At 52.5% G+C, this 20,590-nt stretch overlaps 8 protein-coding genes across 8 annotated transcripts; 2 read left to right on the plus strand and 6 right to left on the minus strand.

Annotated features, from left to right (window-relative positions):
- Positions 1-1,265: 1,265 nt before the first annotated feature.
- CTRU02_205483 (fungal specific transcription factor domain-containing protein) lies at positions 1,266-3,998 on the minus strand (the record flags this gene model as incomplete). Its single annotated transcript, XM_036722781.1, has 4 exons — positions 1,266-1,403; positions 1,459-2,634; positions 2,687-3,755; positions 3,874-3,998. 4 exons carry the CDS (start codon positions 3,996-3,998, stop codon positions 1,266-1,268), a joined length of 2,508 nt encoding a protein of 835 aa, XP_036585678.1.
- A 4,205-nt stretch (positions 3,999-8,203) lies between these two features.
- CTRU02_205484 (Endochitinase B1-like protein 1) lies at positions 8,204-9,723 on the minus strand (the record flags this gene model as incomplete). Its single annotated transcript, XM_036722782.1, has 3 exons — positions 8,204-9,230; positions 9,281-9,379; positions 9,428-9,723. The coding sequence occupies 3 exons, from the start codon at positions 9,721-9,723 to the stop codon at positions 8,204-8,206; spliced, it is 1,422 nt and encodes a 473-aa protein (XP_036585679.1).
- A 1,388-nt stretch (positions 9,724-11,111) lies between these two features.
- On the minus strand, positions 11,112-11,761 carry CTRU02_205485 (uncharacterized protein; the record flags this gene model as incomplete). The annotated part of the gene is made up of 2 exons (XM_036722783.1): positions 11,112-11,160; positions 11,220-11,761. The coding sequence occupies 2 exons, from the start codon at positions 11,759-11,761 to the stop codon at positions 11,112-11,114; spliced, it is 591 nt and encodes a 196-aa protein (XP_036585680.1).
- A 499-nt stretch (positions 11,762-12,260) lies between these two features.
- CTRU02_205486 (Ran GTPase-activating protein 1) lies at positions 12,261-13,583 on the minus strand (the record flags this gene model as incomplete). The annotated part of the gene is made up of 2 exons (XM_036722784.1): positions 12,261-13,331; positions 13,392-13,583. The coding sequence occupies 2 exons, from the start codon at positions 13,581-13,583 to the stop codon at positions 12,261-12,263; spliced, it is 1,263 nt and encodes a 420-aa protein (XP_036585681.1).
- A 569-nt stretch (positions 13,584-14,152) lies between these two features.
- On the plus strand, positions 14,153-15,354 carry CTRU02_205487 (uncharacterized protein; the record flags this gene model as incomplete). Its single annotated transcript, XM_036722785.1, has 2 exons — positions 14,153-14,675; positions 14,729-15,354. The coding sequence occupies 2 exons, from the start codon at positions 14,153-14,155 to the stop codon at positions 15,352-15,354; spliced, it is 1,149 nt and encodes a 382-aa protein (XP_036585682.1).
- Positions 15,355-16,207: 853 nt separating this feature from the next.
- On the minus strand, positions 16,208-16,910 carry CTRU02_205488 (uncharacterized protein; the record flags this gene model as incomplete). Its single annotated transcript, XM_070204562.1, has 4 exons — positions 16,208-16,494; positions 16,554-16,658; positions 16,711-16,837; positions 16,905-16,910. 4 exons carry the CDS (start codon positions 16,908-16,910, stop codon positions 16,208-16,210), a joined length of 525 nt encoding a protein of 174 aa, XP_070061666.1.
- An 818-nt stretch (positions 16,911-17,728) lies between these two features.
- CTRU02_205490 (cytosolic fe-s cluster assembly factor nar-1) lies at positions 17,729-19,483 on the plus strand (the record flags this gene model as incomplete). The annotated part of the gene is made up of 1 exon (XM_036722787.1): positions 17,729-19,483. The coding sequence occupies one exon, from the start codon at positions 17,729-17,731 to the stop codon at positions 19,481-19,483; it is 1,755 nt and encodes a 584-aa protein (XP_036585684.1).
- A 26-nt stretch (positions 19,484-19,509) lies between these two features.
- Positions 19,510-20,477, minus strand: CTRU02_205489 (uncharacterized protein; the record flags this gene model as incomplete). Its single annotated transcript, XM_036722788.1, has 2 exons — positions 19,510-20,194; positions 20,311-20,477. The coding sequence occupies 2 exons, from the start codon at positions 20,475-20,477 to the stop codon at positions 19,510-19,512; spliced, it is 852 nt and encodes a 283-aa protein (XP_036585685.1).
- Between the last annotated feature and the right edge of the window lie 113 nt (positions 20,478-20,590).

A 20,590-nucleotide genomic window follows, 5' to 3' on the forward strand; every position in this document is an offset into this window, starting at 1 on the left:
TCGTGGATGTCAAACAAGGTTTGAATTGCAGAGGAGGTGCCCCACTACCTTCAAGTAAACCAAGTTAACTGGCACTTGCAGTTTAATAAATAATGACGCAGGGACTGCCTTAACTCTTCTCCTTTTTTTTTTTCTTCTTTTCCAGGCCTCCTCAGGCACTGCCTGTGCCGCCCTTCGTTGACCTTTTAAACCAAGGTCAACAGGGCAAGGGCCCCATTCACGTTTTTATTTATTTTTATTTATTTTCCTTCCTTTCTTCAGCAGAGACTGTCGTATTAACTGGGGTCTAAATGGGTCGATCGGCCCTATCTGCGGGGGTGTGCCTTTCCTCACCGCCCCGGTACCTCGACCAGACACCACAGCGTCGGTGCTGCCAAGAGATAGTGGGTATTTGAGAAGAATTGTAATCTCTCGTATTGGATGGATAGGCTAAAGTTAAGATCATGCAAACCAAGCAATGATGTGCAGTGAGTGAGAGAAAAGGCTTGCCTTCTTGCCAAGTTGTGGGAGACCGGAATACTATGGCTGCTCGTTTCAAAAGAAGTGCCTGGCGGAGTTGAATTATCCCACACAATATTGCCCACCTTACCGGCATGACTCGGGACTTCATATCAAGTGAGCGACCACCACTCAAGCCAGCAATTCGGGGTCAGATGCTCCCAACACGGCAAGTCTGCACCGCCCCCTCCCCACCTCCAAGACACGAACAAGCCAGCCATATTTCCCCACACCACTTCTTCAACGGTGTGGCACTTGCTGCAGATTCCGCCATGTCGCCGACTACACACACCAATTCACCACCACCACGGGTCAGGGGACGGACCGACTCCTGCACATTACCGCTGGCATCGGCGCCGAAGGGCATCTCCAGCGTCACCATACCCATGCCTCTTTCGAACTGTCACCCCGTTCTTTTAGCCAACCATAGCCACGTGGTTGATCTGATAAGACGCCAGACCAATCTCCTGGATATCGCGCTACCTTAATGGCATCGGTCCGTTCTGATCACATCCTGCCCAGCTACATGTTGTGAGGGAAGTTGTGAAAGAGCAGGGTATTTATTCCAACGCGACTATGGGGAAGGCCAATAAACCGGCCCTTTATCCTACTAAATCACTTCCAAAGGGGAGTTTTCGTCTCTTCGTCCCCTGTCACCCAACCAAATGATCCCGGTCGTTCCCACCTTGCCAATACTGTCATTGGTCTCGTCGTCACATTAGCCTTTTGTTTTCTGTTCCTCCGCATATCTTTCTCGGCTCGATTAACTAGCCCGCCATGTCGATGTTGCCGTTATATGGCCTTCCGGAACCATCCGTTTCTGGAGAAGACTGCCCTGGGTAGATTTGCTGGAAGCCAACGTCACCCCCCCAGTTCGCATTTTGCGTGAACGACTCGAAGGCGTTCTGCTATTCGTTAGTCCATCATGTCCACCAGTAAAAGAAACTTGAAAAAACATACCCAATCAAAATTGGCGGGGAAATCTCCGTTCGCCTCGAGGTTCGTAAACATTGAGAGCGGAGACCCCACGCCATTCACACCAAAATCACCCCCAGAGTAGTTCGGCGTGAATCCTGTACCTGCCGTTGGCAATGATATACCAAAGTCCATTCCGCCGAAGTTGTTGGGGGTCTGCAAAGAACTCTCGATGGCGGCTGCAGTGTTGGGCGTCATCCCCCCAGAAAGCATACCGAGCGTCACGGCAGCGTTGTGCTCCGTCTGCATTTCAGGACTGTTGTCAAAGCTCGAGAATTGTTCGTTCTTTGATTTCTCCGCTTCAGGGCTGGGACTCCTGATCTTCTCCAGCATGATCTCGAGAACCTTAGTCGCCTTGTAGGCTTCGATTGAGGTGTCGGCAAGCCCTTTCCAAATCTCTTTGGTCTTCTCAAGGTTGCCCATCATCTCCATTCTCTGTTCTGGTGTCCAGAACATTGCTGACTCTGATGCTCTCCGATCGTTGCTCGTCTCAGCTACGCGATCGAAGTGAAGGTCAAGAGCAACCAGCATAGCGGAAAGAAGGAAGTCCTTAGTAGCAATCGAATTGACAAACCACCTCAGCGAGCGAAGTCGGCCATTCGCTTGCGATTCCCGATCAAGCGTCACCAGATGCCGCAATGTTTCCAAAGCAGCTTCCACTGCGCTTCTACGGGAGTACGCGTATCGTGGGTTCTGCCTAGCCCGAGGAACATACTTCTTATGTAGCAGGCAAATGATCTTGAGATAGAGAATGTTGATGTTGTATCTCGCGATGATCAGGGTTACTGGGTCGCGTGAGCCTTCCAAGGGCGTAACTTTGAGGTGGGGTGGCAGTTCCTGGTTAATTTCTCGAAGCCGGGCATCAAACCGCAGAATCTCGTCGTACGGTACTTGTCTGCCCACTCGGTTGGTTGCCTGCAGAATGTCGCCCATCTCAATACAAAGCTTGACCTTGGCAATCATATACGCTATGGGGGTTGGCTCTGTCTTTGGCCGTGAAGGGGGCAAGACCTTAGTGTCAGGCCCAAACTCTTCATCGAAGATGTTATTCGGAAATTGGGTGTCGCAGTCGTGTCCGTAAATCATGGAAGGCAACGACACTTGATGAGAAAAGACAACATCTGCCATCCTTACTAATGCCCAAGTCCGCCGTCTCATTTCCTGTTAAGTATAGTTAGCGTTTATAAGCAGAATTTTACGCACGCGAACTTACAGCTTGAAATGGTGTCAACGAGGGGAACCACTTTGCATCACGATGGTAGCCCATTCGGAAAGCAACTCTGGTGAGCAGTGAGACGATCAACCAGAGCCCCAGATCGGCATCCCACCGCGACGAGTATTCCCCGAAAACGTAGAGGAGCATTGTCTCTACCGTGTATTCAACAGGTTTTGTGTAATCGGCTGCAATCAAGCATTGCACGGTGCGCAGTCGGTACTCAGACGCCAAGTCCAATGTCCTTCCTTTCCACTCCGGTGGCTCGTCTCCTACCTTGTGGTAGCTGAGCATAGCCAGACACAAGATCGAATAGAGAAGACCCAGCCACATGATGGGTGTTTTTGACGGATCCTGCCAGTGAGCCCGAAGTTGTTGCTGGAAGGTTGGCGAATGGATGATGTTCACCGCATTGTCCATAGAGTTGAAGTACCTTGAGCAGAGTGCTAGCACGGCTGATTTAGGCGGTAGTTCTGCCCGAAGCTCAATCTCCGTAGCGGGTGCAGCACCCAACAAGAATGTAGGCCCTTCCCTGGCGCTGGGGGGCTTGGACATCATAACCTTCTCGTAGCTGCTTTCCAGCTCTTTTTTGTGATTTATGAAGTAAGTCTTCACTTCTGATATATCCGCCAGTATCGTATGCCAATGCTCCTGACCGATATACATGGACTTGCCCTTATCAGAGTCAACTTTTAACACGCCCAAGGAGGTTGCAAGCCCGCCATCCGGGTCACTGTAGTCGCCATCGTCATCTTCCCGCATTGCCTCTTCGTCGTTCTCGATCTTTGCCGAGGCCGGGGTACTGTCGGTCGTCGATTTGCTGGTCGAAGCGCCAGTCGCGGCGGCGGCTGCTGCTGCTGCGGTTGCGGGATCAATACTCGCACCTCCATGCATCAAAGACAATACTAGGCCTTCTAAACGGTCAATACGATTCTGCATGTCATCAGGGCTTGAGTCGCCTTGACTTTGATTCTTTTTACGCGTGGCAGGAGCTGCATAAGAACATGACACCGTATCGGCACCCTCACGTTTTACGCAGTTACTGCATGGGTGGCTCCTGTCACACTTTCTGGGAGAGCATTAGCATTAGGATAGTTGGGACCGCGCTCCGTTGTTATCTTACAATCTGTGATTTGGGTTAGTAATGGAGAAATGAGGGAATGGCATGCCGAAGGATCGTAACTTACTTCCGGGTCCTGCAAGGGTAACAGCTGAGGGGTACCCTGTTTCTCTTCCTGACGACTCGGAACTGCTCCTCGGGAGAACGGCCAGATCCCGAGGAGGGCGTCGTGGACGGTGGTGTAGGTGTCATGACAACGGAGTTCGTGAATCAGCGAATCGCTTCGAGGACGATTGGGTGACTCTGTCCACGAATTGAAAGTTGTGTGTCGAGGGTTCAAAATCTCGGCCACCTGAATGGAACACACGTCGATACGACTCAAAACTCGGCAGAGATAATATGCGCTACCGATGCCAGTCCTTATAGAAGACGCACCCGTCAAAAGGTCCGACTAGATTGTTGTCAGACCCCCAACAGAAGAGCCCAAAGATAGTCACCGAACTGTTGGCAGCCTAGATCTTCAGGGGCGGAGCGATGAGATTCGTGCAGATTCTGCGAACTCCAACAAGGGCTTGGCCCAAGGGTCATGCGCATATATCAGGAGTATTGCGCTGTCAGACCCACTGGTTGGACTTCTACGAGTGCAAGACAGAGCCTATGATTGCGATGGGCAAGCGTCGCCTTGCCTTGAGCCCTGCTACCGCCTGTCGACTGGTGCGGCTTGGAATGAGCAGACTTGTGTATGATCAGGCCGCCAACCATGCAACGTTTCGATATGCGCAGAAAGTCGCCACAAACTCGAGCAAAAGATGGAGGATACAATGCAACTCCACCGGTCCACGAATCAGGTGTACCAAAGAGGTGAGATTGGGCGTGTTCCCGGCGACGCGCAAGGGTCTAATGGAGGGTCGGTAGGCTTCTCAGAAACCCAGCAGAAGAGGGCGCAGTGGAGGATAGAGACGAGTTCCCGCAGGTTTCCGTAGAAGTTTGTGGCGAGTATCAGAGAGCGGGAGCACAGCGGAGTCAGCGCGAATATGTTTAGCGGAGTTTTGAGGTATCGTAGGGTTACGATGGCTATGGAAACTGCGTCAGCATTTGGTATGGATGGATCGCATTGGTTGGCGACCGAAGATGCCCAAGCAAGTCACAACTCACTGCTGGTGCCAATGCTCTACATGCAAGTCAATGGAAGGAGTGATCAAGCCACGGAAATGACGAGTACTGTCGGGGATGCCGTAAGAAAGTCTGCAGCGAAAGGCGCGTAAGGTACGAGGTGGTCGTCGCGAGGGAAAGAAGGCGAGAACAGAGGAAGTGTATGGAGGGGAAGAGGTGAAGTTGCTTTGCTGCCACTGCGCAGACAAAAAAGATTCGATCAAATCAACGGTTAAAGCATCAGCAAGTATCTGATCAACCATGTCCTGCCTGGCAGGGGGTTCACGGTTCACTGAGCCGTGCCATGTTGTATGGTATGCGTGTAGGTACGTAAGGGCGGGGGGTCGTCCTTTGGGGGTCCCACCACCTCCTTCCTCACCGTACCAGCTCTTAAGGGCAATTCAAGGTGCTGATCCATTGATGGCAGCCCAGTGTCTCCGAAGGCACACGCCGCCTGCTGGTGCCTCGCTGGCAGGCACACTAGAGCTGCACTAAAATGCGACGCTGGTGGGGGATCGCACCCCAGCAAGCCCCCCCAGGCTCCAAGGCAACGTAGAGGAGAGCAAATAGGTTTGTCGGTATCCGTGTATTCATCAAGATGGGGTGATTAGTACACACGGGCAGCGTGCCGCCCCTTGCCCGGCTGTGCCCAGGACTTCCCAGCTCCCTTCTTGCTGTAGGGGAGAGCCCACTCACGGCAGCTTGGCTACGAACCCTGAACTTTAGCAGCCGTCTGGACCTGCACCGGAGTTAACGGAGAAAAGGGTGGATCATGCTAAGAAACTACGACGTCTAACATGTGTACTCAAATCATGACTTTGACGTAGCCCGTGTTAGAGACTCAAAAGATATAAGAGTCATAAACTATCAGAGCAGTTCTAAATGGCCGAGGAAGCAAAGACATGCATCATTCTGCATTTTCTGACCCTTGCTTCATAGGACGGAGCAATCCGGCGGCGGCATTTGTGCCGGTGTAACATGGGTACCAACTCCTACGACTTATATGCAGACTGCCTAGGTCGAGTATGCTCTTTAAAACGTGCTAAAGACCTCATACAAAAATTATGTGTCTCCCACACCAAGATTTAGTAATCAAAATCATATGAAACCCTTGTCTTCCTAGCGCACACACACGAGTTATCTCTGTTGAATTTGGCCTGTTCAGGATAAATTTCGGCGGCATACACATAGTAGGTCCCAAAATGATGACGAAAGCGGGGTGGCTTGGAGGGTTAAAGGACGATTGACCCTGCAAGCCCCGGTAAGAGCACTAGGTGGTAGGTGCATCGATAGTCGGTAGACGAATCCTGACCCACTTGATGAATACTTTTCCAGGCCTCCAATAGACTGCTTGTGTCACTGCATCTTTGGCGCCTCAACTCAATATGAATATGCACTGAACATGACTGCATCAACATCATGTCACCTGCTGACAGGCAAATTGTTATCGCTTGCGATTGTTACACAAGAAATTGGGGCGCTTATACTGTCAAGAAAAAACAGCTCCTCGTCGATCAAGTCGGTCGCCCCGTCAAACCAATCATGAGATTCCTTCGCCGACAAGGGTGCCATACTTTCATGCACTCGCTTTCGGCCTCTCTCCGTATGACTCACCTTTAGATGACACGAACGCTACAGGAAACCACACTATCGCCAATACCGCGTAATCTAGGATCATTGCGCGAGTCGATTTTTCCATACTGCCGAGCCAACCTTACTTACACTTGCCGTCTTTGAGTGGCATTAGTAAGCAATAGCACTCTAATTCGCTCTTTTGGCGATACGGTCCAGAACAGCGAAAACTAAACTATTGTCATCATTCCATCATTTATGGTTGTAGCGTTGTACAGCGTTAGCTGGTAGCTTTGCCACCCTGAGAGGTTTGCCTGCTATACTACACTAGTGTATGAGGAACACTCTTTCGCCGCCACTATACCCGCTTGTTTGGGTTGTTGGATATGACATCTCAACTCTACTGTCTGGTTGGATGGCGATCAGCCAGTAGCTGAAGCGACCAGAGAAGTTTATTCGGACCTCTCTGGCTCCCAAAATTGCCCTGCAAGGCCAAATGGAGCTCCACGAATGTCTAGGGGCAGCTAGCCCTTCTAAGCCACGCTATCTGCACCACAACCCAGCGGATGCTCCCCTTCAGTCAGCACTAAACCCACCCAGTACTCGGCTCTTACCGAAGCATTAGAGCTAAGCACCCAAGTGTTTTTCAGCGCTGTTTAGTGTAGTCGCCTTGCAATCCCTTGTTACTCCCACTTGTCATTCTACCTTCACAAGTCCTCAAGTAACAGGTGACACCCGACAATGGCCGACCGCTTTAAGCCAATTTTCAGAGGGGGTCCGGTTTAACTTGTATCCATGGGCCCGCAGGGCCGAATTGCAAACGTTCGTCTAAAACAGCGACCATGGTAACTAACAGCAGTACTTTTGTTCAGAGCCCTCAATAACAGTTCCATGCCCCGCAATGTGATTGCCTGTTATCTTGGAATTGACGACCCGTTCACACAAAAGACGGGCACGCTTCCTAGCGGAAATTGCAACAATGAAACGAGGGTTAGGCCGTGACTCGGAGTTCTAATCATACAGTTTGCTTCTGACGATAGATTAATTGATCGAGCCAGATGCCCAGGAATGCTACAAGCGCCAAGAACAAGGCATGCAGTCATGGTGGCATTTCTTGCTACTTGAGTGGGAATTCTGCACAACCCCCCGGGGGTTAGAGCCTCTTTGGCCGCCCCCATTACCATATGGCCCACTTCCTTATAATAAGATTGTTGAATGTGTTCCTTGTATTAGTAGTGACCATGACTGGATCACACAAGAAACCTTGGGAATCGAAATACACTCAATGAATGTCTTACTTGTTTTGCAATGCAGTACCGCACACTTTTATTGGAGAAAGTCGAAATATCAATCTCACGGCAGGGCACTTCCCCAAACTCGAAAGCTGAAGCTTCGTTTGAAAAAACAGCTTACGAGGTGCGCTCCGAGCGAAGCAATATCATTCTTAGAATGTATCGAGAAACATCGTAATATACACCAAAACTTTTTTTTTTCTGACAGACTTCTACCTGTAAATGTGTTACGCCATCCTATAGAGGTCTTCGTCAACTCTTCGTCAACTCATAACTATACTATACTATACTCGTCGCTCATTACCCGTACCACCGCTCGTCTGTGCGGTTCGACTTTGGCGTCCCAATGACAGAATGCAAACGCGGCCGGACCCAAACCCAAAAGACGCCCGTGATACCTTGACAAAACATACAGAGAATGAAAAAGGGGAGTTTTAAAATTCAAGCCAAGTTGTTCCGGATGTTGACGTACTGGCTGGTGGGATAACTCAGCAGATTCTGGGTCGAGTCCAAAGACGCCATGTTAGCCGCAACCGCACCAACGATACTTCCCTCGCCCTTCCTATCTCCTGCTGCCTCCCAGTATACGGCGCCACCGAGCCCTTTGTTCTTCAGGTAATTCGTCTTGAAGTTCGCACTCAACACATTGTCATAGGTAACCAGCTCTCGCGAGGTTGGGTCATAGCTATAGACAGCGCCGGCCCTTTCGTCAAAGGTCTCCGTCGCGCCCGGTCGGGGGAGGACTTTGTAATGCCACACTCCCGCTTCGAGGGAACCCTGGCCCACGCCGCTATACGGAAGGCCGATACCGTCGGTGTTTAGGAATGAGCGGCCGTACAGAGGCATTCCCAGAACGATCTTGTCGGAGCGGATGCCTTGCGCGAGGTAGTACGTCAGCGCGACCTCGGTGCTGAACTTTGTCGCCTGCGGGGCTGCCGGGTTGAAGAAGAGATTGGCTTGGTGTCCTGTCGTCGTGTCCCAAGATCCGGCGTAGTCGTAGGCCATGAGGTGCCACGCGTCGACGTACGGGTCCATGCCCCGGAGGTCCATCTGTTGGTAGTGGGTAGGTCCCGCAGGACAGGCGACGGTGAGGACGAAGTGGTATCCAGGGGCGTTCTGTGCGGCGTACTTGTCAAGTTCCTCGCGGCAGGCCTTGAGTAGAGCAACGAAATCTGAGGCTTGTTTGGCGGAAGACGGATACTCCCAGTCGATGTCGAGACCGTCCATGCCCCAGTCAGCCATCAGCTTGACGGCAGATGTCGCGAAGCGCCGGCGGCCAGCCTCGGTGGCAGCTACGGGAACGAATTTGTAAGACCAGGTCCAGCCGCCGATGGAGAGAACGACCTTCATCTTCCGGTTCTGTTTCTTGAGAGCGTAAATCTGCTTGACACAACCGTTGGCATGGCCTGGCGTGTTCTGGTCGCCCGGGTACAAGTAATCCGTGTCTGACCATGCGTCGGAAGATTTGCTGTACCCGTCAGTTTACTATCTTTTGAGTTGTTGGAAGAAGCTGCCTACACTTCACCATCTGAGGCTATGTCTGCAAATGAGTAGAGGAGATGCGTGACCTTGTCGGCGGGAAGATCTGATGGCTGATAATTGGCTCCATAGACGCCCCTAAATCGGTGAGCTCAAGCATCAGGATGCTGGAAGAGTTTCACATACCAGTTTGTGAAGTACAAAACATTTCTGTAGCCATTTGCTGGAGGTGTTCCTCCATTTGAAGGGGGGTTAGTAGCTCCGCTGCTTGATGCTGGGGGTGTAGACGCTGAAGTTTGTGTTGAGGGCAGTGTAGGTGGACTTGAGGTATTCGATCCTCTTGATGTTGTTCTTGTCACTGCCGTAGACACTGTGACAGTATGCGGGTTTCCACAACCGCCTCTTGGTGCGAGCTGCTTTCCTGCAGGGACAGCACCTACAATGGTGAGAACCAGTGGTAAGAGGAGAGCTGTTCTGATCATGGTGGCGGATCAATGTCTGAACCAGGCTGGTAGTATTAAGACAAAGAGAGAAGGCAAGAGAGGGAGGAAACAGAAAACCCGTGAGATAAGAAAGGTTTTTATTGTAACATTATCAACCTCTTTGGAGGCTGGTGGTAACTGACAAAAGCCTTCATTATGAGGAATGTTCTTGGTGGATGGCACAGTTAGCCAACCCCCATAAAGTTGTGGCAGGTAATGGAATGAAACGGCAGTAGACCAAACGAGGTTTTACCTGGCAGGGGGCAAACTATCCATAAACATGCCGAAAAATTCAAGCCATCAATGTCCTCGGGCGAGGCGGCGGGCAGCATTGGGCAGGGCAGAAGGTTGCAGCCCGCCGTGCCAGGACAAAACTTCTCGTGCTTAGCTTTCCATACAACCAGAACCCCTTGGACATTGGGCTGAATCCTCAAAACCCATGGAATTGCTGGAAGCATGCTGTCTCTCTTTCAGCTTAAAACCAGGGAACTATTAGAGCCAAACGGCTTCTGGTGCCAAAGACAACGATATCGTATACAACTGCCCTTCTAGCCTAGCCGGAGGGCCCCGATGCCACAAAGCTCCTGCCTGCTGTGCTGACAAGGCTTCATGTTCAGCTGATACTCGCAGGGAGAAATATTGGGTTCACCATAAAACCCCTACAGGCTCTGCGTTCCTTGAAGCGGTTGGGTGTCATGACTAAGATGTCAGCAAAAGGGAGGTTGTTGTAGGTCGGAGTTAAGGGTTGAAGTTCTGTGTTCCTATGATAGTGCGGTTGGCGCATTGGCCCACATTTCTCATAAACTGACCACCCTGAAGAATGAACCCTGTCACAATGCCACAGCGGGAGTGCCCGGCGCACAGGCGACTTTGGACCCCAACTCGCTCGCTCCGCTGACAGCTGCCATCCCATTAGGTCTGTCAAATCTCACCACTATTGGGCCTTGTGATCCAGGCCAGCTTGCTGTAAATGAATGGGGTGAGCGTTACGTTAAGCTAGACCTGGAAAATAAAGTGGCTTCTAATTTGATTATTTTCATGTGAGAAATCACTGTCACTGTAAGACGATGAGAAGGCTCCAAATCTGTTCGAGTCTTACAAGCTTAAGACTGGCGGAAAATGTACAGTATTTGCGTCACGGTCCGTCCAACGCCCAAGTTTACACCTCGCGCCACCAACAAACATGAACATCGCCCCAACTCTTTGACCCAGCCAATAAATCATGTTACAATAGTCTCGTTGATACCACATGACCGAATGTGTCTAAACATGATTCGGGATCTGAATCCATGACAAGTAGTGACACCATAGGCCCAACCGAACGCCTTATTAGGGACCCCAGCGCTAGATAGGAGACAATTCATACAATCCAGCCATGAAACACATCCCTAACTATCTTTCTCCAGGCCGCCCTCGGGTGTGGAATTTCCTGTAGGTCTAGATCATATCTAATTGTCAGCGTCCCGCAGGTTGAAAGAGTTCGAGTCCAGACTCACACGGCGTCCGACAACCCCTTGCCGGTTCCAAACTCCCTCTCGCCCTCATTCACGACCTTTCTTTCTAATCCCATCATCGCAGTGGGCATCAGCGCGAAAGCCCCGAGAAATCCAGCAAACGCAAACCATGCCTTGCCATTAGACTCCCAGATCCAGTCCCCGTAACCCTTCTCATACAAAACCAGCCCAAGAAGCCCTTCGGCCGCGAACATGAGCGACGCAGCCAGCCCGCCAATGGCAAGTCTGAACCATGCCACACACGGTATCTCGTAGGCCACGACGATGTAGCGCGCCCAGATGATGCAAATGACGGTCTGTAAGGGCACAAGCATGAGCTCCGTGTCGGGCGTTGTAAGGTGTTGCTTGGAGGCAGGCAGCATTTGTGCCTGGTACTTGCAAATAACCCAAGAGAGCAGCGTGCCTGTTGAGAAGGTAAGGAGGAAGTAGGTCCAGGCGATGCGAACAATGAAGAAGACGAGCGCGACATCCCAAAGGATCTCGATAACCGAGTCGGTCGTTTCGAAAAGGTAGTATCCCGTCATATTAAATCAACAAGTCGATGATTGTATTGATGTGATTGGTATATTTGAATTTGTGTTCTACCGGTGCATCCTACTGTAGTCCTCAGGGCTCAAGTTATGTGCCCATTTTATATATCTACTTTCAGCTCACGCGACTTGGTTTCATTGTTCTTGTGATATGTCTGTATCCAAGACGGCCAGATGCGTGGGGTGATCGTGGAGTGATGGCCGGGGAACTGCGGGATGCTGCAGCCCAAATGCACGGCCGGTACCTTGCACGCACACGTCAATGCCGAGAAGGGGCTCGAATGTTGTTTAAAGACAACACATCAACTTCCTCTTACTCAGCTTGCGCGACTCCAATCCTGATTTTCGAAATTGCGATATCATCGCGGTTACGGGTAAGGGGGGGGATGAAGTGTATTTTTGGGGGGTATCGTGTCTCTCCGTGTAAATGGGGGCCTTCCTCTTGCGTTCCACCTTCTAAACTTATAAATCAAAGGGAATAATTCGTCTGGTTTTAAATCTCCGTCTTGGAGAGCTTCTTGGCCAGGTCGTCCACCTCCTTGTCCTTAAGCTGGACAGTGGGCTCCTCCTGAGCCTCCTCAGCTTCCTTGATGAGGATCTCGGCTCTCTTCTTGGGCTCGAGGTCCTCCTCCTCCTCTTCTTCGGACTCTTCCTCGTCGTCGGAATCTTCCTCCTCAAGGTCACTGAGGCTGTCAAGACCCCAAGCGTCCTCATCAACTACATCGCCACCGAGCTTGTCCTTACGCTCCTCGAGGAGGTCGCGGATGGCGATGACGGAGGGGTCCTCCTCCTCGAACTTATTACCGTTCAGCTCAACCTTCTTCAGCGCAGGCAGAAAGTCTGCAGCGGCGCTGGCAATACCAGTCAGGGCCTTGGACGTAATGTCGTTGAACTGCAGGCGAAGGACCTCGAGCTTGTCCTGCTTCCCCTTAGCAAGAGCCTTGGCAACAAGAGCAGTACCCTTGGCAGTGAGGTAGGCATCGTTGAGGCCAAGCTCCTGCAGGTGTGACCAGTTCGGGAGGACGCTGGCGACAGCCTTGGCACCAGAAAGAGTAAATGTGTTATCCTGGAGATCCAAAATACGCAGCTCAGTCGCGTGGTTCAGACCCTCACTGATGAGGTGGCTGATACCCTCCTGGCGGATACCGTTTTGAACCATCTTGATCTCCTTGATCTTATTGTGGAGGCTGAAGGCCTTGGCCCAGGCCTGCATACTGCCGTTCTCCAGACGGTTACGACCGCAAATGACGGTCTCAAGGTCAGGAACCTCCTTTCCTTCTTTTCTCGCCGCCTCTTTCTTCGCGTGCAGCTCAGAGAGTGCATCTGCGACCAGGATACCAGCGTGGGGACCGAGACCGTTGTTGTTCAGGTAAAGGTGTTGAAGCGGAACGTGAGAAGCTAGGAACGCCACAACAGGAGCTTGGGTGTTGATACCGAAGGCATTATCGTTAAGGTTGATCGTGGTGAGCTTGGGGAGGTTCAAGATAGAGGTAAGGAGGGAGGACAGCGCCTCGGGAATTTCGCTCAGGAGGCGGCCGGTAAAGATATCGGAAAGGTCAGCGGACTGGCGTCACCTTAGTTAGTATGCGCACATATACGTCAAACAGATGATTGTAAAACTAACCTGTAGGTTCTTCTTGGTGGCCAGAACCTCTCCGAGGAGCTTGCAAGCGCCGACTCCCAGAGTGTTGCCGAGGAACTTGACTTCCTCCACATCCGTCGAGCGCAACTCGGCGATATGGGGCTCGAGGTCAGCAGCAGTGTCGAGCTTAAGACCCTTTCCCTCAAGGGAGAACACCTTGCGCGAAGTCGCCATGATGATTTAGTGCAAAGAAGAATGTGTTGAGGTGTTCAGGGCAAGGTTGTGGCAATGGCGCAAAATGAGAGTCTGTCCGGGTTGTGATGTTGGTGGGGGAGGGGCATAAACAAAATACAGGAAGGATTTCAAGACCCCAAATTACAGGGGTTGTGCCTGGGTTGCGTGGGAGCCTAGCTGCCGGGCAGTCAGGCACTGGCAAGAGTGTTATTTGACAGCTGGGTCCAGTTGGTAGATTGTGTTCCAGAAATTCGTAGCTGGCTCAGCTGGACCCACCAGACGAGCTCCGTGAGCCACGGTCGTCGCGATCGAGGCGCAAACATCATTAAAGTTGTCAGGAGCAGTCGTGAGTCCGTTGCGATTTCCCAGCGATTGTTTTGGCCTTTTTCTCTTTCGTATCGCGAACCGGAAAGCCCTTCAACCCGTCATCTACGGAGACTACATGATAACGACTGCATTGGTCGCAGTTCTCCTATTTCCATCAACGAATTAATCTTACGCTGGTATCACATACCACCTGATATCGTTCCTGCATCCTTCGACAGAAACTTTTCATCAAACGACACACGATGGCTCGCGACTCAACGCCACCCGAGTCGCCTCTTTCATCGATGGACAACAGCGATCCTTCCGAGGATGAGGCTCACGAATACGAGGACGAATCCCTTCTCCGGCCTTCCAAGCGACAGAAGCTAGGGGCCGCCTCAACAACCTCCCCTGCTGTAGTTCATGAACCCGAACATGAGCCCGAGCCCGAACCCGAGGCAGATCCGCTCGAGGGCATGTCGGACGTCTCATCAGACACGTCCGGTGATATTCCTAGTTCTCCTATCAACGCTAGGCTTGATGAAGAAGACTTTCAGGAGCAGGTCACCGTGTGTGCTTGGGAAGGGTGCGACGCGGGTGATCTTGGCAATATGGACAAACTGGTAGAGCACATTCATAACGATCATATCGAGAGTCGTCAGAAGAAGTATACATGCGAGTGGAATGGTTGCAATCGGAAGAGCATGGCGCATGCCAGTGGTTACGCTTTGAAGGCACACATGCGTTCTCATACTAGGGAGAAGCCGTTCTATTGCTACCTGCCAGGTATATCCTTCTATTATTACCCATCCTGAACCAACTGACCCAACCAATTGTAGAGTGTGATCGCTCATTCACGAGGTCCGACGCCTTGGCGAAGCATATGCGAACTGTCCACGAGACGGAGGCCCTGCGACCTTCCGACCCTGTTCCAAAGTCGATGCAGTCAGGTCCTATCGGCAAAGGAAAGCTGAAGATTATTATTAAAACTCCACAATCGCACGCTGCCGGCCACGATGATTCTATTGATGACGGCGCAGAAGACGACGAACTATCGGCTGATCTCTTCACGCCCTTGACTCAGGATCAGGGCTTCACCTCAGACGAGCTGAAGATGCCTCTTGAAAAGCTACACAGGCTCTGCCGCTTTCAAGTCAAGTGGGCTCAAGAGGAGTCTGCGCGACTCACCGAGGAAGTCAAGCACTGGGAGAAGCAATACAAAGAGCAGTGGCAGGAGAAAGAAGTCCTCCTTTCCCAAGTTATTCAGAGTGAGATTGACTGGCACTCGCGCAAAGCAGCTGTGCTATCTGGAGCCGCAGACGTGCAGCTTTCTGGTGTTATCGAGAGCCAGGAGGGCAACGCCGTGGCCACAAATGGTGATGCGGCAGAATCCAGTCAGGAGGCACCAGCTGAAGAGCCTCTGGCGAACGGAGCCAGCTCTGCTGAAGTTGCTGCAGCTAGCTAGGTTCGGGCATCAACACTAGAGAGCTATTCGGATGCTTCCACCTAGGAGGACGAGATGGGCCGATTTAAGGGTATTCCATTGGGACTGGGTGAACCTAAAGTTCCCTGTGTTTACTGCAACAAAGAGTTCTCTTACTATTACCTTGTCGTCACGCATGCACAGGTCTGCACAGGCCTGCAAAAAGCTGGTGCACATAGGACAAGCAACAAGGCAACTATTAGGACGAGGGGAATTATTGACATTGGGAGTTTCGATGTTTTCTGCGCGACGCCTCCAAATACACCTCTATCGGCGGCACAGGCCCATACAGGACCATGCCCGCATGCGAAGCAAAAGTCATGATGAGAGAGTGTATGAATACACATCGACGAGAAAGCCGGCCGGGGCTATTTAAAAGTGGAAAATGAAAGGTTAAGGCGCGGAGAGATCAAGAGCGTTGGCATAGCCCCCTTTCGAAAAGACCCAAACGGACAGACATGCGATTCCTTGTAAGTGATTGGTGGATTAAGGACGGCGGGCTGGGGAATGGACGTAAAGGGGAGTATGGCGCTTCTGTATACTAGTAGAAAGGTTTATGCTTAGTGATATTCAACGAGCAGCAATTTGCTACCGGGAAACTTTTCGAACATGCAGCCGAGTCACAGCTTGATATTAACCACTGTATCTTTGCCAACGCCGCCGACTTCCGAAGTGTGGCATACACGTTTCCGATAGGCTATCTTGCGGCCAACTACCAAACTGTACCCAGCTGAGCTGTGTCACGTTCCAACATACCCAACCCTTTACATAGCTTTCCATGCCAAAGATGTTGCACTTGCTGGGAGGACCAAACGCATGGTCAGATCACTGTACTTTAAAGACCCTTCTTCTTGGTTCTGTAAGACTCGGCGTTTTTGAAAGGAAACGAGCTAGTGTCCTTGTCGAAGCCATGCTTCTTGCTGAGGCGCGACTTGTCGCCGGCGAACATAAGAACCCAGAGACCGAACACGGCGAAGATGGTGCTGCCGAAGCAGCCCAGCACAAATGCCGTCTGGCCATCTCGCAGGTATCTGCTGTAGCAATAGAAGGCAGCAGAGGCGTGGTGAACTGAGGAGAGGATCAGGGCAGCGTTTGCGTAGGGGGATATAGTTCCGGCGGGGGCTATCTGCGAGTCAGTATGCCTCGGAACTCTCATTGCAGGAGCGAGGGACGGGGCTGACTTTGGTCTTCAGACGTAAGTGGGACAGCTCCCGAGAGAGTGACAATCAGAAGAGCTAGAGTGAGAAGAGCGAAACCTAGGGAGCGGGCGAAGTAGTCCTCAAGAGCTGGGAATTTTGTTAGTATGGACATATCAGCCGAGGGGAGAGAGAAACTCACAGGTAGCAACGGCGCCCTGGTAGTCGTCTGGCCGAAGAAGATTGCCAATGAAGCGCGGCCATACTATAAGCGGGAGGGCCTGAATAGAGAGCCAGCCCAGGTTCCCGAAGCTGTATGTTGATATCGCCTGATGCGAAATGTATGGTCAGCATCGCTTAGGGATATGTCAAAGTTGAGATGAAAACTGTCCTTACATCCATTGTAGGGATTGAGCGAATAATAATTCGAGTTTAGTTTGTGCTAAGGATTAAGGATGACTATGAAAGCGAATTGCCGGTCTCTACAGTGGCTTGCGGCCGATATAATGAAGCCGTACGAGCTTCGTTGCACGCGCGGATGACCTCAGGAATCGTAAAGCAAGATTAGCGACGTCATTGGATTGAGGTACCTCAACCCCGGCCCGGAAAAGGCGTTACGAGCATGCGCGTTGTTGCCCCCTGGCTCCGATGTCTCCTACCATAGTAGCTGAGATGGGGCGAACTGGGCTCCCTGTCATCGGGCTGCACCACCTGAAGAAACCCCCTGTATTTCTTTTACTCGCAGCAAAGCTAGGGTGCCGGCCGATGCCGCGGGGGAAGACGCACCCCACTCTCTTTTTTCCCTCTCTTTCTCTCTCCGAATCCGCCACTCTGCCGATTTCGCATGTGCCTAACCGCACCGACTGACATATCTGCCCGCCCCTCTACCAATCCAGTGGTGGGGGACTGATTTGCAATCACGTTGTGTCCGATTTTATCTTTTTGATAGTTACCCATTTACGCATCTCCGGGTTCGCGGAAACGTAGACGTACAGGCAAGGGACCCTCTTTAGTAAAAGCGCATAACAAAAAGGCGGCCTCATTGCCAGTCTTTTTGCCTCTTTTCTCTACGTTATTTGTTTGCCTCTCGATTTTGAGTTGGGGTTTTGTCGTGTGTCACAAACAAAAAAGTTCCTGAAGCCACTGCCCGCAATTCTTTCCATCCCTCTACCGCCATCAACATCCACGACGGGAACCGACAGCCCCTCCAACCAGGCGCAATGAGTGCGATTCTCTCGGCAGACGACCTGAACGACTTTATTAGTCCAGGTGTCGCCTGCATCAAGCCCATCGAGACCCTCCCCGCCGCACCGCAGGCGCAACAAGATGCCTCTCTCGAGCACGAAGTAATCCTCGACGGCCAACCGGGTTCGGCAGCAGCTGCTACGGCCCCGGCCGAGATATCACTTACCGACTGCCTTGCCTGCTCAGGCTGTGTCACCTCTGCTGAGGCCGTCCTGGTGAGCATGCAGTCACACACGGAGGTCCTCAACACACTTGATTTCGGCTCGTCGCTGCGTATTGTTGGCCCCGATGAGAACGGACAATTCCATGTCGACGGTCTCGAGGACGAAAACCGCAAGTTGTTCGTGGCGAGCGTGTCGCCTCAGACGAGGGCTAGTCTGGCCGCCGCTGCGGGCAACGGTACCACCGAGAAGGAGGCAGGATACATGCTTGAAAGACTACTCAGCGGACCGGACGGGCTTGCTAGCGGAGGCAAGTGGCATAATGGCTTCACGTGGGTTGTAGACACAAACGTTGCGCGTGAGGCGTGTCTGGTCCTGGGTGCAGATGAGGTGCTTGGTGCTGAGGATGCGCCAGCGTCTTCGGCGACGAAGCCAATTCTCACATCCTCGTGTCCGGGATGGGTGTGTTATGCCGAGAAGACGCATCCTTACGTCCTCCCGCACTTGTCACGAGTGAAATCACCTCAAGCGTTGATGGGCACGTTGCTAAAGACGACACTAAGTAAGAAGCTCGAAATACCACCCAGTAGGATTTGGCACTTGGCCGTCATGCCATGCTTCGACAAGAAGCTGGAGGCAAGTCGCGAGGAGCTCACAGATGCGGTATGGGCAGGAAACGGGACGCCGGGCCGTGGGGTCCGCGATGTCGACTGTGTCATCACAAGCAAAGAGGTTCTCATGCTCGCGGAATCAAGAGGCTTCAATTTCTTTGACCTCCCCCGAGGTAACCCCAACCTCCAGCGCGCATCTTTCCCTGACGCGCGCCTGGAGAAGTTCCTCTTTCCTCAACGCGCGGCCCACCGCTCGTCTCCGGTGGCGGGCTCGTCGGGCGGTAACCTCTACTTTACTCTTCAAACGGTTGCCTCCAAACACCCCAACTCACAAATCCAAGTCATTCGAGGACGTAACGCCGACGTTGTCGAGTACGTTGTTGCATCTTCGACGGGAGACCCGATATTCAAAGCCGCTAGATACTACGGCTTCCGTAACATTCAAAACTTGGTACGCAAACTGAAGCCCGCGCGGCCATCTCGCATGCCTGGCGGTAAAGTATTTGGCGCCGCAAGGAGGCCCACGGGCAAGCCTGCTGGACTTGAGTATGCATATGTCGAGGTGATGGCTTGCCCCGGCGGCTGCACAAATGGCGGTGGCCAGATCAAGGTCGACGACCCTATCATCGTTGAGCGCAAGGGGCTCACAACCAAACCTGGCCCGCTCGAGCAAAAGGACTTTCTTGCCGAGGTTGACGAGGCATACTTTTCAGCTGAGGACTCTGAAGGGGATGACGTTGTCTCTCAGAACGGTGAGTGTCGAGGAGACGTTGTTGATGGGATTTCGCCTTCTTACATTCGAGATACCCTGGCGCACTGGGCGGGCGTAACTGGCATAGAATTGGGCAGATTGGCGCTCACCACGTATCGCGAAGTTATTAGCGATGTGGGCAAGGACAAGACGAGCGAGACAGAGCGCGTCGTCCAGCTGGCGGGAAAGATTGGCGGGGGCTGGTAGTTGGTTTGTCAATAGTATATAGCAATTCAACCTTCCTTGGTGCCACGACTGGCAAAGCCGAATCCTCCTCTTCCACTCCCATCTGGTCCGCGTGGTGCCCGAATAGCCTGTCTAGGCTGATCGTCGTCTCTAGGAGTAGACCGTCCTGACTGGTGGCCAGAATCGCTCCCGCGTTTCTGTAGGAAGGCACCACCCCTAGAAGAGTAGTTGGGATCGTAAAGTTCGCGGCCGCTCTCAGAACGACCAGCGTCAGACCTACTGCCGGGTCTTCTGCTGTCCTCCTGCCTACTGGAGTTGCCTCTGTGACCACCTCCACGACCGCGTCCCCTGCCTCGTTGGCTCCCTCTGCCACCCTCAATGCCAGACCCTCTCGGTGGCGTGACGGTCCCGGGTGTGGAGGCACCAGAAGAAGGGTTCGACTCGCCGAAAATCTTGGCGCGGGCCTCCTCATACCGGCGCTGCTTCTCCTCAAGCTCACGTTGCTGCTTGGCCCTGATTTCCTCCGGCGTGAGCTGCGGCTTCTTCTCGGACGCATTATCTGCATCGTCGTCATCGGCGAGGGAGAGCTGAGAAAGACCGGTGACAGGGTCGCGGCGGGCGATCATCTGTGGTGCAGGCTTGCGACTGAGCACCTTGACCTGCGGTTTGAAGCCCGTGGCTAGGGGTACAGCAGGCTGAGAGTCAAGGAAGGACAGCGGCGCAGGGGAGTCGCTATTGGGCAGCCATAGGTTAGTTGGGCTATCTTTCGGGCAATGGAGTGGGATGAATGGAAACAGCCTTAGGAAGCTTGCCAGAAAGAGGCGCAAAGGGGCACTGGAAATACGTACGCTTGTTCCCAGAGCTTGCGATTCGACTCTGCATGCCGAGCCAGGCGCTCTGCCTTGCTCAGGGGCGTCTGCGATTCGGGCAGCACCTGCGCCTGGGCGTCCAGCTTATCGGCTTGAGATTCCCAGTCATCGTCCCAGGCGTCAGGGGCAGCACCCTTCTTAACCATTGTAGCGGTATGTTATTTGGTCTTTTTGATCTGCAGATTGTGCGGGAAAGTCCGGGGACGTGTCACAAACTGCCTCTGGTTGAAGGGAGCCTGCAAGTAGCCTAGGGAAGTTG

The sequence above is a fragment of the Colletotrichum truncatum genome (assembly GCF_014235925.2).
Source record: "Colletotrichum truncatum strain CMES1059 chromosome Unknown Contig_0003, whole genome shotgun sequence".
In the NCBI taxonomy this organism is placed as follows: Eukaryota; Fungi; Ascomycota; class Sordariomycetes; order Glomerellales; family Glomerellaceae; genus Colletotrichum; species Colletotrichum truncatum.